This window comes from Cherax quadricarinatus, chromosome 44 (assembly GCF_038502225.1).
Source record: "Cherax quadricarinatus isolate ZL_2023a chromosome 44, ASM3850222v1, whole genome shotgun sequence".
In the NCBI taxonomy this organism is placed as follows: domain Eukaryota; kingdom Metazoa; phylum Arthropoda; class Malacostraca; order Decapoda; family Parastacidae; genus Cherax; species Cherax quadricarinatus.
In genome coordinates, this window is record NC_091335.1 from 5,518,152 (window position 1) to 5,534,104 (window position 15,953).

At 37.5% G+C, this 15,953-nt stretch overlaps 1 protein-coding gene across 1 annotated transcript in view; it reads right to left on the reverse strand.

The window, feature by feature from the left end:
* LOC128697369 (ubiquitin-conjugating enzyme E2 R2) overlaps nucleotides 1-15,953 on the reverse strand; it is a 110,152-nt gene that overhangs the window by 8,936 nt on the left and 85,263 nt on the right. The window contains exon 4 of the mRNA XM_070093876.1: nucleotides 5,802-5,978. Within this exon, the coding sequence (XP_069949977.1) occupies nucleotides 5,802-5,978 (177 nt within the window). The remainder of the gene's footprint in view (nucleotides 1-5,801; nucleotides 5,979-15,953) is intronic.

Below are 15,953 nucleotides of genomic sequence, written 5' to 3' on the forward strand. Positions count from 1 at the left end.
TAAAACGCCGACTTTGAGGTGTATTTTCGTAAAGTATTTATTGTTGTATTCTCGTTTTCATGGTCTCATGTGATGAAATGGAAAACATATTACAGAAATAGAGATGATTTTGATTAGTTTCACAAAGAAAACGACCTTGAAATTGAGCTTAAAGTAGTGGAAATATTTGATTTTTACCAAAGTTCAAGAGTAAGCAAATTACACCACACGTCTAATACACATCAACTGGGGAGTCTAATATTCTTTCACTAGTGCACTGATATTATTTATACCATTTTTACAATAATGCAGTAGTCTGCATAACAGTAAATTTTATATTTTTTGTATGAATAAAAAATAAAAATAGAAAGCAATAGTAATATAAGAGAGGCCTAGAGATGTGACTAATGAACAGAGGATATGTTATTTTAGTGCCAAGAATGTCTACATTGTTTATTCTGAACCCCGTTTTGAAATTGGCATCTTTTTTTAATTTGCGTGAAATTGGCCAAATTGCCAATTTCTGACCACTTTACTGGGTAGTTCAGATCTGTAAATGGGCGGTTTCTTGTACTCTATTGATAGAGAAAATGGAGTTCTAAAGAAATAGATACAAGTTTGGTCAACTGGAACAATGGAATTGGCCAAAAACAGGGCTCAAAGTTGGCGAAATCACCGATGCGTATATGTCGCCAAGACCACTAACTTCGCGGGAGCATGATTCCACGAGTTTTCAACCAAATTTCGTACTTTTGGTGTCATTACCATCGGGAAAAGATTCTCTATCATTTCATAAGAAAAAAAAATTTGTTTTTTCCAAAAAATTGTGACATAGAATGAGTTTCAGAAAGGGGCTTGCGACAGTCAAAGTGTTAAAGATGAAGTGAGCACAGAACTATATCAGATTATTATTATTATAATCAAAAAGAAGTGCTAAACCACAAGGGCTAACTATATCAGAGACATAAGAACACAAATGATTTCAATAGTGCCATAATTTGAATGACCCATTTTATAAGTTCTAATCCATCCTATCATTTTCATGGCCTTTATTGCATTTGGTTTATTGTTATCTAAATGATTTGTCGTCTGACACCATTCTTAAGTCTTTTTACAGTACGGTATATGTTCCTTTCAGTCTAACAGATGATCTGCCTGCATTTTGAATCCCATGCTCATTCTGAGCTCTCCATTCTCTCCATGCTGTCTGCCATGAGGAAGAGAAACAATGAAGGTGCTAGGACTGTACCTTAGGTTACTTAACTTTTTACTCTGTTAAAACTGTAATTTGTTTTAGTTTTCTACCACTCTGATCTGACTGTTAAAAATCTGAATATCCATTTTTCTACTTTTTTCTTATACTCAATGATCTTATTTCAGAGGCTACTGTATCGCTATAGTAGCATATGACAAATTTAAAAATTTGTGTAGACCACATCTACATTCTGTTTTTCTTCCCATGCCTCAGCAAGTTTGTCATAATGATCTAATAATTGTGATAAGCACAAATATCCTGCTCCAAAATCATGCTCACTTTGGTTGTATAGTTTGTAATTTTCTATAAAATCAACAAGTTGGCATCTCAGCACTCAAAAACTTTAAAGATATGCGATATTAGCGCTACTGGTCTGTAGTTTTGTGCCATTGCTTTCTGCCTACTTCGTGAAGAGGAATTGAGTGTGCCCTCTTTAAACGACTCTGGGATTGCGCCTGTGATGGCTATGCAGGTAAATGGGCTGCTAACAGCAATAGCTCGATTAACCCTTTCAGGGTTTCCGGCGTACTAGTACAGCTTACGCACCAGGGTTATTGACGTACTAGTACGCCTAAATTCTAGTGCCTTCAAATCTAGTGAGAGAAAGCTGGTAGGCCTACATATGAAAGAATGGGTCTATGCGGTCAGTGTGCACAGTATAAAAAAAAATCCTGCAGCACACAGTGCATAATGAGGAAAAAAAAAGTACCGTGTTTTTGGTTTAAAACAACGACTTTGCAGTGTATTTTCGTATGGTATTTATGGTTGTATTTTAGTTTTCTTGGTCTCATTTTATAGAATGGAAGACATATTATAGAAATTGAGATGATTTTGATTGGTTTCATAAAGAAAAGTTCTTTGAAATTGAGCTCAAAGTAGCAGAAATGTTCGATTTTTACCAAAGTTCAAAACTAAGCAAATCATGCCAAGCATCCAACACACATTAACTGGCGAGTCTAATATTCTTTCACAAGTGCGCCGATATTATTTATACCATTTCTACACTAATGCAGTAGTCTGCATAACTGTAAATCTTCTATTTTTTTGTGAATAAAAATTCAAAGTGGAAAGCAAAAGAGATGTAATAGGGGCCTGGGTACGTGACTAATGAACAGAGAAAATGTTATTTTAGTGCCAGGAATGTCTGTCTTGTTTATTCTGGACCCTATTTGGAAATTGGCATCTTCTGAAATTTATGTGAAATTGGCAAAATTGCCAATTTCTGACCACTTTATTGGATAGTTGAAATCAGTAAATGGGTAGTTTCTTGTACTCATTCGATAGAAAAAATGGAGTTCAAGAGAAATAGATATGATTTTTGTCGACTAGTACACTGGAAATGACTGAAAATAGGGCTCAAAGTGGGCGAAATCGCCGATGTGTAAACATCGTCTAGACCGCTAACTTCATGAGAGCATAATTCTGTAAGTTTTCCATAAAATTTCATACTTTTGGTGTCATTATGATTGGGAAAAGATTCTCTATCATTTCATAAGAAAAAAAAAAATTTCCGAAAAATTTTCGACCCTGAGAACGAGTTTAGGAGAGGGCTCTCGACCCTGAAAGGGTTAAACAGGCATCTAACAGGAAAATCTGGCCTCTGGCTGAGCTACCAGGTAAGAACCCTCAAAACTTGGCCACAATTATGACATCTAAGCTCTTCCAATGAACACCAAGTATTTGCGCTTATTTAATTCTATATTTCTTTATGAATAATGCATTCCAGGAATGAGGGATAGTTGCTATGTACATGGGCATTTTGTTTCATTTATTATTATTTCAGTTTCTAGAATTTGTGCTAATATCAGATGTATAATATGTAGAATGGGATGTTAATGAAGACAATTACCAAGATTTTATTCTTCACTTATTTTCAAACCACTTCCATCATATCATTTAAGGACTTCAACAGTTCTGCACAAATAAATTATTCTTTCAGAGGAGCCTATTCTTTTTTTAAATAATTTACTCCATTAAATCTTCACAAGTACACTCTTTCTCACCAGGATGCACTTCATTCTACTGTATGCTAGGGTTCATGTAAAATAATCTTGTACTGCAAAAAGGATGCAGGGTTGATGACCCCTGGAACCCATAAGTACACAACAAGTAGGGAGGTAGGTAGGTACAGCACATAGTACCTAATCTTTCAGAAATTTATTCTGAAGAGGCTACCTTAATTGACATCCACTGTTTGTGTTGCTAATTAAAATATTCCATTAAATCTTTGTTACTGTAATCTTAAACATATAAATATTAAGTTCTGCATCATAGCATGTCTTGCAGTACAACAAACTTCCAGCATACACCTCGCATCAAAGAACACAACTGTGTACTTACATACATCTTGCTCCTTCCATTTCCATCACTGATTATATACAGGAAAAAAAAAACAGTATACCACTGTTGATTTTTATCTCAGAGGAAACAAAATCATAGCCGACTGGTAGAAACTCAACAAAGATAACTAATTTTTTTTTTTTTATTAACACATCGGCCGATTCCCACCAAGGCAGGGTGGCCCGAAAAAGAAAAACTTTCATCATCATTCACTCCATCAATGTCTTACCAGAGGGGTGCTTTACACTAGTTATAAAACTGCAACATTAACACCCCTCCCTCAGAGTGTAGACACTGTACTTCCCATCTCTAGGACTTAAGTCCGGCCTGCCAGTTTCCCTGAATCCCTTCAGAAATGTTACTTTGCTCACACTCCAACAGCATGTCAAGTATTAAAAACTATTTGTCTCCATTCACTCCTATCACAACTAATGTCACCATTAAATCAGAAACTGAACACAAAAAATGGAAAATGAGGTACATAGGTAAAAAATGTGTACCTATTTACTTCCCCGACTCCCCCATTTCCATCCAACTGTAATTCTAAATAGAAAGTACAAATAAATCTCCACACACACAGGTTTGATTTTACCTGACAAGCCTCGGAAGATTTATGTTTATGATTGGAGAGTAGCAAGATTAACTTGTATTTGTGACTTGCTACCATACATAGCACTTTTGCAACATTTTTAAGTACAATTAGTACATTCTGCATTCCACACAGGCAATAAGCTACCAACTCCATTTCTTATGCTTCAGTATACAATACTTTCGACAACTTACAAGAACTACCAATATAACACCATTGAAGATAAATTCATCTTTAACTGGGCGACATCACCAAATAAAATATGAGTATAATCATTACATAGTGTTGTTGAGTGTAATACATTATAATGGTGTCCAAAGTCACTTAGATACCAGGTGATTTGCTGTTTATACGTTTTTGTTGCATTAAAGAAAACCCACTTTTATTTTGTACTTTATTTTCTGCAAACAATTTTTTCAGCAATATACTTTACTTTCATGGCATATGTTTCTTTAGCCTTGCATTTACATGGTAAATGTTTTTCACACTTCATTTTGTATACATTAATATTATTTGATCAGAGTATATGTTGATAATTCATTTCTTGTGAGACGACTGCAAGTTGTTGTTAGGTTGCATTTATTATTGACATGGGCTGAATGTCTGTTTTTGTTCATTTTATTTAACTTTAATGCCATACCAACCTTACCTTAGCTTTGCATAATTTTTCACGTTTCTGTCAAGTGTTGATGACGATGCGGGTAGCTTGTCGAGCTGTGTAAAGCTAGTAAGTAGGCATGTTCCATCTTTGCGTTTAACTCATCAAGGGCACTGTATGCTCTCCAAGTTTACTGTATGAGTTAGCACTGCCCCTCCTGTAGACAGCACTCTTGTTGGCTCAACCTGGAACTTTGGTGATCCACTCAGTCTCTCAGACACAGCTTGCTAGAGACAAGATGCCCCTCATCTCCACACTTCTGGCTTGATCACTGGCTTCGCAAGCACGTTTACCAATAAAGGAACACATTACTCTTTAAGACTCCCTACTCAAAAGGGGACCTAACACTTGTCCAACCAGGGATACACTAGTCCACTACCAGTTCAACTAGCCTACTACCACTGGTATTATGCATACTATGAGATATACTGTCCTTAATAATCATAATAGTTTTAAAGAATAGAATGGTTATAGCTAAAAATTATAGTATGTCATCCAAAACTCTCTGCCTATTAATTTTTAAAGATATGGCCTGCCAAATGCCACAAAAACATACCTATTCAAGTCATTCAACTTTTACATTTCCTAAAAGGTTTGCTAAAGTAATTTTATAATAATTCCTTCATATCTTCGGTGTATATTAATTTTGAATTAATTTTAATTTCTTATACTGTAATATCATCCAAGAGCATTTTTATTATTCAATGGGGTGCAGCATATCTCAAAATAAAGTGTAAATGCCCATATGTTAATCTCCAGAGAATGCAGGTTGAGTGTGAAGTTTGTCTATTTGCATTTAATCAGAAGAAATAAAAGTAAGAAAAACTCCTAGAGGAAACAATGCATTAAAGATGGCTTTCACACACATTTTCTTGGGCCCAACAAAATCCTGAACATAATGAGGCAATTTCACTAACATGCAATGTTGTATAATGGCAAATAACAGCACAAACAGTGCAATCTAACAAAAAGTAATTTACCTGTGTAGGATTCCAACGCTCACACGGAAGCTCCCCACTCTGAGGATCATCCACTGGAGGGTGTAGGATAGAGATACAAAGGTCGCCATTCTCATAAACATTAGGATGCCAAACTTTAGTCAGGAATCGGACGGAAGGTGGTGAATAGGGATAATCTGGCGGGAATTTAACATGTGCCTGTAAAGAAGGAATAATCATTAGTCGAATGAAGAAACTTGAATGAACAAGTATCTGACTGTACAATGTTTTAGTTAAATAACAAAAAGGCACAATACCATGACTTGAACAATACACAAATAACCCGCACATAGAAGAGAGGAGCTTACGACGACGTTTCAGTCCGACTTGGACCATTAACAAAGTGTGACTTTGTAAATGGTCCAAGTCGGACCGAAATGTCGTTGTAAGCTCCTCTCTTCTATGTGCGGGTTATTTGTGTAATGTTGTAGTTATCCTTACAAAGACGAAATACCTTTCAATCCCCATAATTTGTGGGGTTATGTTCCTGGAGGTGACAGGAATCACAATGCCACGGATATTTGGAAATTCCACACGTTTGAATTATAATACTAAAATATTTTTGGCCATCTCTAATCTGTTAAATACTGACACTGATAAGAAAGAGTGAGCTCATTTTAAATGAAATCTTTATGTTTTTAACTGAGGGGTCGTGTGCCAAGCAACCAGACACTGGTCACCAAGAAAGTGTGTGAATAATTTGAGCTATCCACGAAATCATCTTTATTAAAAATGCATAGTCGATTAAGAATGTTGTATGTGGATTCCAGGGTTCAACTACATTATTTCAAAAGGGGTAAGCAGAGTATTTCACAATACATACATACACACTTGTTTCCTGTGGGTATAGTAGTAATTTGCAACAGTTGGTGTGATATAGTTTGTGCATGCAGAAATATTTATCAATGATCACAATGTGATATCAAACTATAATCATCAATTGAAAAAAAAAAAAAGTATTACAGACACCATCTGTTTTGACAAAGTTGAATTAGAGTATCATCTATCAGAGAAATGTAGGTGGTACTTTTAGTATCTTCCACAAAATGATGAAAGATAATAAACTGATACCATATATATGTGTCTGCTTTTCAGTAGTGGTTGTATTTCCTTGTGAGGAAAAATGGAAAAATTTCTCCTGGTAAGGATCAAATAATGATTCACTCAGTGGAGCTATTGGTCATTTGACCAAAGCTTTCTGGCTTATCCAGTCACCCCATAATTGTTTCAAGTATCAAATTCAAGATATTTAACTTCCTAAACACAACTTAATCACCATTAAAGCCATAAATCATATTTCCCCATTCTTCCTAATATTCTCTTACAGACAAGCTTGAGGTGCCTATCTTTTTATAGTGTAACGAGTTGTACTGTACCTATAGTATTGTACTCTATAATAATACATAACATCCACAACCAATAAAATGGCTGATCAAATTTTAAACATAATTTACAAATTACTACATGTAGTCAGAATAAAAGTCTTGTTGTAAAGGTGTATTATACTACACCCCCACCACTATTACACCCTTACTTGCTTTCTACTGCCATCACTACACTCACCAACCACCTCCATGCCTCACTAGTAACCTCGCAGAATATTTCAACACCAACTACTACACCAACCTCCTCCCTTGATAAAACAAGCCAAGAACACATTATGTAACTCCACTCAACCATGGACTACACTTGGCCAATGACAGCAAAAAGCAACAGTGTTCAGTAAACCAGGCCATAATGTGTATTTAGTTCCTGCCCCTGCTCTTGAGCTATGCTGACTGCCACTACTAGTTTCTAGCCTTTTGAGCCTTATACTGTAGTTGACCCATAACTGATTTCAAGTGGATGGAGTACTGTGTTGAATGCTTTCTTGCAGACCAGGAGAACCTTCAAAATATGAGATGCCAAGTCAATGATATTGATGTACACTACAGACCCCATTTAAAGCATGCAAAATTTCAGATCTGAAGAACGTATGCATACTGAACTTTCATTATTCATACCAATCCAGTTAAACACCTAAACTATTAGGAATGAATTACGTTCCTCAAACTGCACTTCTTGGAATGAAGGTGGGAAACATATAAGTAATGCCTGGAAAATTTAGTACAAATTAACGGCTACCCTGATCTCGTAAGAACGGCATTTTTAAAATCAGTCCTTTTAGCATCTTTTATGTGTTAATTCCCCTCAAGGGTGGTTCTTTGATGCTGGTAAGGGGCTCTTGATCTAGGGAATGGGATCTGTGCTCCAGTTCCCTGATTTGAGCCTGAATGTAAATAACGTGCTGAAAATATCTAGCCTACACAGAACTCATAGCAATGGTTTTAAGTTGGAAAAATTCAGATTCAGGAAGGATATAGGAAAGCACTGGTTTGGTAATAGAGTTGTGGATGAGTGGAACAAACTCCCAAGTACAGTTATTGAGGCTAAAACGTTGTGTATTTTAAAAATAGGTTAGATAAATACACGAGTGGGTGTGGGTGGGTGTGAGCTGGACCTGATTAGCTTGTGCTACTAGGTCAGTTGTCGTGTTCCTTCCTTAAGCGAATGTGACCTGCCCTGACTAGGTTGGGGCATTGGCTTAAGCCGGTAGGAGACTTGGACCTGCCTCGCATGAGCCAGTAGGCCTGCTGCAGTGTTCCTTTATGTTCTTAATGCCCTCCATCCCCCGCCCCCCACATGCGCTGTATATCCTCTGGGTTTAGCGCTCCCCCATAATAATAATAATAATAATAATAAATAATAATCATGTGTTAATTGTGATAAATATTCCTCACCTGTATGCCATGGAATACAAATGAAATTTTAAACCCTCCCAGTAATAAGAAAAGTATGAAGGACCACTGCACTAGAACTCTTAGCACGTTTGGGAAATTCAACCTCTACGGGCAGAGAAATTTATCACATGTCCAGCGTCACAGGTAGCACCGACACACCCTAGGCACCAGTTAATGAACCATCTCTGGGAGGGGAAGAGAGAGCAGAAGCAGCCAGCGACAACGAGCGAAAGTGCTCACGTGTAGTAACCAACCATTATATAGAACGAGGATCTCTCAGCCCTCACTCATGGTAATATCTACAAAGTCATGTAGAAGTGTTTCACAATGGGTAGACAATTTACAATGTCAAAACATTTACTACACGCCACACTGACTGACAAAACTGCCGTGACCACGGCGGTGGCGTGGTTATCAAGGCAGTGCTGGCAGAAGTGGAGACGTGAACGGCGGTTTGCTTAACATTAGTGGTATCATTATTCAATCAATATTTTTTTTTTCTATTGTGACACGTGTAGGTTTGTATGTTGTTAGTGGTTACTGGAACATGATTACGAGGGTCACTACCCCCGACGCCCGGTCCCACACTAGGCCTCCAGGTTGATAGCTTGATCATTTAGGCTGTTAGTGCTAGTCACACCGCGGTCCTGCTGTTCAAGCCCTAACCTGAACAACTTACCAGCATCCCTCTTGAAGACAGCCAGGGTTCTGTTGGTGCTTACCTTTATGTAGGAAGACAGGGTGTTGAAAAATCTTAGTCCCTTTACACTTATTGAGTCATCTCTCTGTACTCGCTGCAACCTCGTTTTTCACTATTTTTTGTACCGTCTGCCAAGCCTCTTGCTCCAGTGTTAAGTAATTTTAATGGGCTGCTTGTGTGATTCCAGTTAAGAAAGCCTAAGTGACATCATTGGCTAAGTATCTCTCGTTCTGAAGGTTCTAGCTATCCAGCTTATAAATTTCCTTGCGTTTATGACATTACTCCTGTAATTATTCAACGCTCATAAGATCGGACATATTACTAATGCCTCACATTTCTCTTCCACTTTACCGAGTGGTTTTAGTTTTATATTTTTTTCTTTTTTTTTTTAATTTTTTCCGTAGCGGAGTATATGAAATTTGTCCTCAAACACCATATTGTTTTCTATGGCCCACTAAAAGACCTGGGCAATATCAGCTTGGTAATTTGTGTCGTCAGTGGGTGCCACTCAGGTACAAATAAGAGTATAGTCTGCAAAAGATGATACAGTACTATGAGTAATGTCTATGCAGGATATGAGAACAGAGAGAGAACTGGGAGTACTGTGCCTTGAGAAACAGCTTTCCAGTGTGGCAGCTTGTGATTTAACTTATTACCCACTGCATCGGATTAGTTAGTAAATTTAAATTCCATCTGACCACTTTGCCAGTTATTCCTTCTGAACGCATTCCACGTGCTATTATACCATGATTACATCTATGTATACTACAAAATTTATGTATATTACACCTGCATTGCTCATCTTCCAGTGCATCTAAGACCACTAACCATGGTCTGTTTTTTTTTACTGGATTTCTAGACGCAGATGCTCAGGGTAAGTGACAACTCGGCCGTTCGAACAGCTACTCAGGACCAATCTTCTACATGGAGGAGGAGGGAGATCCTTTCTCGGACTATTTTTCAGTCTCAGTAATGAAAAAGTCGCTGGCAACAACGTTGGTTAGAGTTAGAGCACAACAAACTGTTTTCCATCACACTGCACCTTGGTTTATGACCACTTTCTTTCCATCAGTGACAAGCGTGTTTAGAACGCTTGATTTAATACAAATCTACGACAACTCGCACGTGGATACACCACTCTGACACCCATGCCTCCCTGCGAGGATTGCCAGACCCAGCTATCGATTCAACCTCTATTATTAGATTATATATATATTATATAAAGCAAGCGAAAATTTCTGTATGCAATACTTTCGCAAAAATAATTCTGAATTTAACGAAGAAAATATATTTCGGTGTTTATTATTAAATTACTGTAAACTTATAATTAGTTGGATTATGCTAAATTAAACTGCGCTTGTTATAATAAGGTTAGGTAAGTTTCCTAAGGTTCTTTTCGCACAAAAGCTTTATTTTTTATATCAACATAAATGAAAAAAATTATCTTTAAATGTATAAGAGAAAATTTAAAAAAAAAATCAAACATGTTCTTGATAACTGACCAGCTTTATCTATTTAGCATTATATATATATATATATATATATATATATATATATATATATATATATATATATATATAAGGGTGTGTGTGTGTGTGTGTGTGTGTGTGTGTGTGTGTGTGTGTGTGTGTGTGTGTGTGTGTGTGCAAATTCATTTTCGAAATCAGCAACGCACCGATATACTGGCCTCGCTGAAAGTCCTATTTTTGCATCTCTCATTAATTTTAGACCCACACTAAATCCCAACCTCACTAACCCTGTGATATCACACCGTAGATTATTATTATTATAATCAAGGGGGAAGCGCTAAACCCGGAGGATTATACAGCGCCTGGGGGGGGGGGGATGTGGAAGGCATTCAGGCTTAATTCGGGGAACTGGAGCACAGATCCAATTCCCTAAATCAAGAGCCCCTCACCAACATCAAGGAACCTTCCTTGAGGGGATCACACCGTAGAACTGTTCGGATTTAGTGCCTTTCAAAATATTACTACTACTAGTACTACTAATAATAATAGGACAACATATCACAAATAAAATTCCAATGTAATATACACAGATTGGGAAAGTTTTTGATAAGTGTCATTCGGTATAATAGCTCACAAAATCCATGCAAAATGAATTGCGAAAAAAATGGATCGTCGGACTATGTCTCACTGACACCCTAAGTTATTGTGACAGTGTAATAAGAAAGGCCTATTATTACGATTGACCTTAGAATTTGTAATATATTTGGCCTGAGTATAGGAGATGCTTAATATCTAATATACTCGTGGAAAATCGTAATAAGGATTTATATGATATTTAATACAACGTAATCTACGTAATATTCTATAAGGTATTTTAAAATGGTACCTTTACTTGTAGTATAGAAATAACACTTGACAGACTTGTATACCGTTTACATTTACCTCCATTCTGACTGAATGGGTATTTACATATGAAATTGATAAAGGGAGGCCTGGTCATGGACCGGGCCGCGGGGGCGTTGATCCCCGGAATAACCTCCAGGTAACCTACAGGTAACATGGTCTCTAACCAGAGACGATCCAAGCTTAATAAATGACATCTCTTAAACACTTAAGAGATTTTACTTGGTGTGGATTTCACAAATACTCTACTTTGAAGAGGCTGAGAGAAATGCTATACTGCTGGATATCTTCTCAATCAAAGTACGAGTAAGTAGAGAGGACCTTCTCCAGAGAGGTGTAGTACTACCTAACCCACACCTCTTACCCCTGACGTCAGCTCGCGTCAGGCGAGTAGTGCAGAGGTGGGGCCACACAAACAAATTGGTCGTTATCCATGGTGAACGATCCATTTCTTTACCAAAATAATTCATCATATAAATATATACATATAATGAAAATGGGAAAGATGAAAATGAATATTTAATATTATAAAGCTGATTACTCTCGTTTTAGCTACTAACGATGATAATCGCAATGTAATATTAGAAAGATGAACAAATATAATACATATAACAACTGCGTCTCCTTAAAGCAGTGGTTGGATTTTAAGTAAAACAAATTACTTCCTGCAAGTGTCAGTTTAGCCAGACTATGGTATGTATGTAACCTTGCACCCCATCACCAGCAACAGCCGCCTCCTGCACTAGGATAGAGGAACCCTCGTGGTCACGGGTATGTGGTATGGTCGGGTCTGGTGTGTGGTGGTGCCGGCGGCTGGTTGAGTGGAAATAGTGGGTGGCTACCTACCTAGAGAGCATTCCGAGTTTCAAAGCCCCTGCAGCCCGGTCCATGACCAAGCCTCCCGGTAGATCAAGACCTGATCAACAAGGCTGTTACTGCTGGCCGCACGCAATTCAACGTACGAACTACAGCTCGGCTGATCAGGAACCGACTTAAGGAACCTATCCAGTTCCCTCTTGAAGACAGTCAGGGGTCTACTGGTAATGCGCCTAATGTATGATGAGTGGTTGTTGAAGTCTTGGGCCCCCTTGCACTTAACGTGTTTTCTGTATATTCAGGGCACCCGTTTTTCATTGAAGGTATATTGCATCGTCTGCCAAGCCTTTTACTTTCGTTGGGAGTAATTTCTGTAAATTATACCTCTTTCTCGCCTGTGTTACAAAGAGCACAGGTCAATGGATTTGAAACAGAGTTCCACAGTCAAACATTAGCCAATTTAGTCAAAACCTAGGAAGTATGATAACTGATGCACGCATGAACAAAGATCACTTACTACTCTCAGGTGACTTCAATATAAATCTCATGCAAGACCAGGACCCACACGTTACTGAATTCACAAACACAATGAGTAACTGTATGTTGCTACCAACAGTAACAAAACCTACAAGAGTTACAGAGACTAGTGTTTCCCTACTTGACCACATCTGGACCAACACCATATCCCCTTTAAAATCAGGCATAATTACAGATAATACCACAGACCACTACCCTACTTTTCTCATAACAACTCTTGGTAAATTACCCCAAGACACTACTAAAGTCACCTTCAGACTTCACAATGAGGCAGCCATTAATAACTTCACAACAGCATTAGCAAACATTGACTGGCACACTGAGCTAGAAATCTATACAGATATTGACGAATGTATTAATAATTTTCTAAAAAAGACCCAATACCTCTATAACAAGCACTGCCCTAAAAAAACTAAACAGATGACAGCTAAGAGACTGAACAGTCCCTGGTTAACACCCAGCATTCTCAAATCCATAAATACAAAACACCAATATGAAAAACAGTACAGAATGGGTCACATAACCAGAGACCAAACAAAACGTTACTCGTCAATCCTAACCAGCCTGATAAGAAGGGCAAAAAAATTGTACTATGAGAACAGATTATCCAACTTACGAGGTGATATAAAAAAGACCTGGAAAACCCTATCAGAAATTCTAGGAACAAAAAAGATATCACGAAATAGCGAAATAAAAATAGCAAAATCAGATGAACCCCAACTCCCACCAACAGAAACAGCAAACAGACTCAATGACTTCTTCTCCACTATAGGACAAAACCTTGCCAATAAAATCCCAAGCTCAGATACCCCACCAAATGACTACCTCACTGGCAACTACCCGAACACACTGTTCCTAGCTCCGACTAACCCATACGAAGTCTCCCTTATTATCAACACGCTAAAAAACAAGGCAGGAGATTTAAATACCTTGCCACCCTTTATATACAAAAAAGTGTCACAAGTTCTATCACCAATCATTGCAACACTCTTTAACAAATCCATTGAATCCTCCACCTTCCCCACAGTACTCAAAATAGCAAGGGTCACCCCGATCCACAACAGAGTTGAATAACTATAGGCCAATATCCAACTTACACCCTCTCTCAAAAATCTTCGAAAAATTAATTCATAAACGAATCTACTCCTACCTTATCTCCCAAAACATACTCAACCCCTGCCAATTTGGATTCAGGCCAAATAAAAATACTAATGATGCTATTATACACATGCTAGAACATATATACACTGCAATAGAGAAAAAAGAAGTCCCACTGGGGATCTTCATTGACTTACGTAAAGCTTTTGATACAGTTAACCATGACTTGCTCCACGTAAAATTGTCACACTATGGTATAAGAGGGCACTCCCTCAACTACCTCAAGTCATACCTCAGCAACAGAAGCCAATATGTGTATGCAAATGGGGCAAACTCTTCTGCACAACCAATTACAGTTGGTGTCCCACAGGGAAGTGTCCTTGGCCCTCTTCTCTTTCTCCTATACATAAATGACCTACCAAATGCTTCGCAATTACTCAAACCCACACTATTTGCAGATGACACTACATACGTCTTCTCCCACCCGAGCCCAGTCACGCTAGCCAATACTGTAAATACAGAATTACAGAAAATATCTACCTGGATGAGGACTAACAAACTTACACTAAACATTGACAAAACCTACTTCATTCAGTTTGGTAACAGAGCTACAGATGTCCCTCTTAACATAATGATAAACGGATCACCTATCACAAAGCTAACAGAGGGAAAATTCTTAGGAATCCACCTTGATAATAGACTCAAATTTCATACACATATACAACAAATTTCTAAGAAAATTTCCAAGACTAGGCATACTATCGAAGATACGGTACTATGCTCCACAGTCAGCCCTCCTGGCCCTATATCACTCTCTTATTTACCCCTATCTCACCTATGGAATTTGTGCATGGGGCTCAACAACAAGTAACCATCTCAGACCACTAATTACCCAACAAAAGGCTGCAGTTAGAATGATAACAAATTCTCACTATAGGCAGCACACTCCACCAATATTCAATACACTAAACCTATTCACCATACAAAACATTCATACTTATTACTGCACCTATTACATACATAGAACACTTAACTCTGATATTAACCCTCCCCTCAAACATCTCCTTGCCAACCTCAACAGAACACATGACCATAACACAAGGCACAGATCACTCTTTGATGTTCCTCGTGTCCATCTCACACTTTGCAAAAACTCAATGCACATAAAAGGCCCTAAAATCTGGAACTCATTACCTGTAAATATAAAAGAAACACTACCTGTTTATAAATTCAAGTCTCTTCTCAAAGATCACTTACTCACCCAAAACCAAATAAATACTGAATAACTGAACCTTATAAATTGTATATCTTAAATGTTTCTCACAATTATATCACATAAATGTTAAACCTAAAACCCAATCTAACTTTATTTTTTTTTTTTTTTTTAAATACACTACCTAACAGAATACTCCATTCTACTGAATGTACAACAATGCATACAACCATATGACCTGTCTTTGTAATACTCACTTGTGCTTTATAGTAATCTGTTTACATTAAAGTTTTATCACCGATGTCATCATTGCTTAGTTCATCTTAAGTTAATTTTAAGCCAGCCCGTAATGCTATGCATAGTATAAGTGGCTTTGGCATACTGCTATTTTCTGTATTTTTTGTACCTCTGTATGTGTCCACAAATTTTTAAATAAATAAATAAATAAATAAATAAAAGGTGCTTAACTGAACTTGTACGTGAAGTGAAGATTCTCTGTGTATTGTCTAGATCTGCAATTTCGCCTGCCTTAAAAGGGGTTGTTAGTGTACAGCAGTCTAGAGAACGCAACTTAAAAAAGAATCATCACTAGCTTGGTATCCCTTGTTTTGAAGGTTC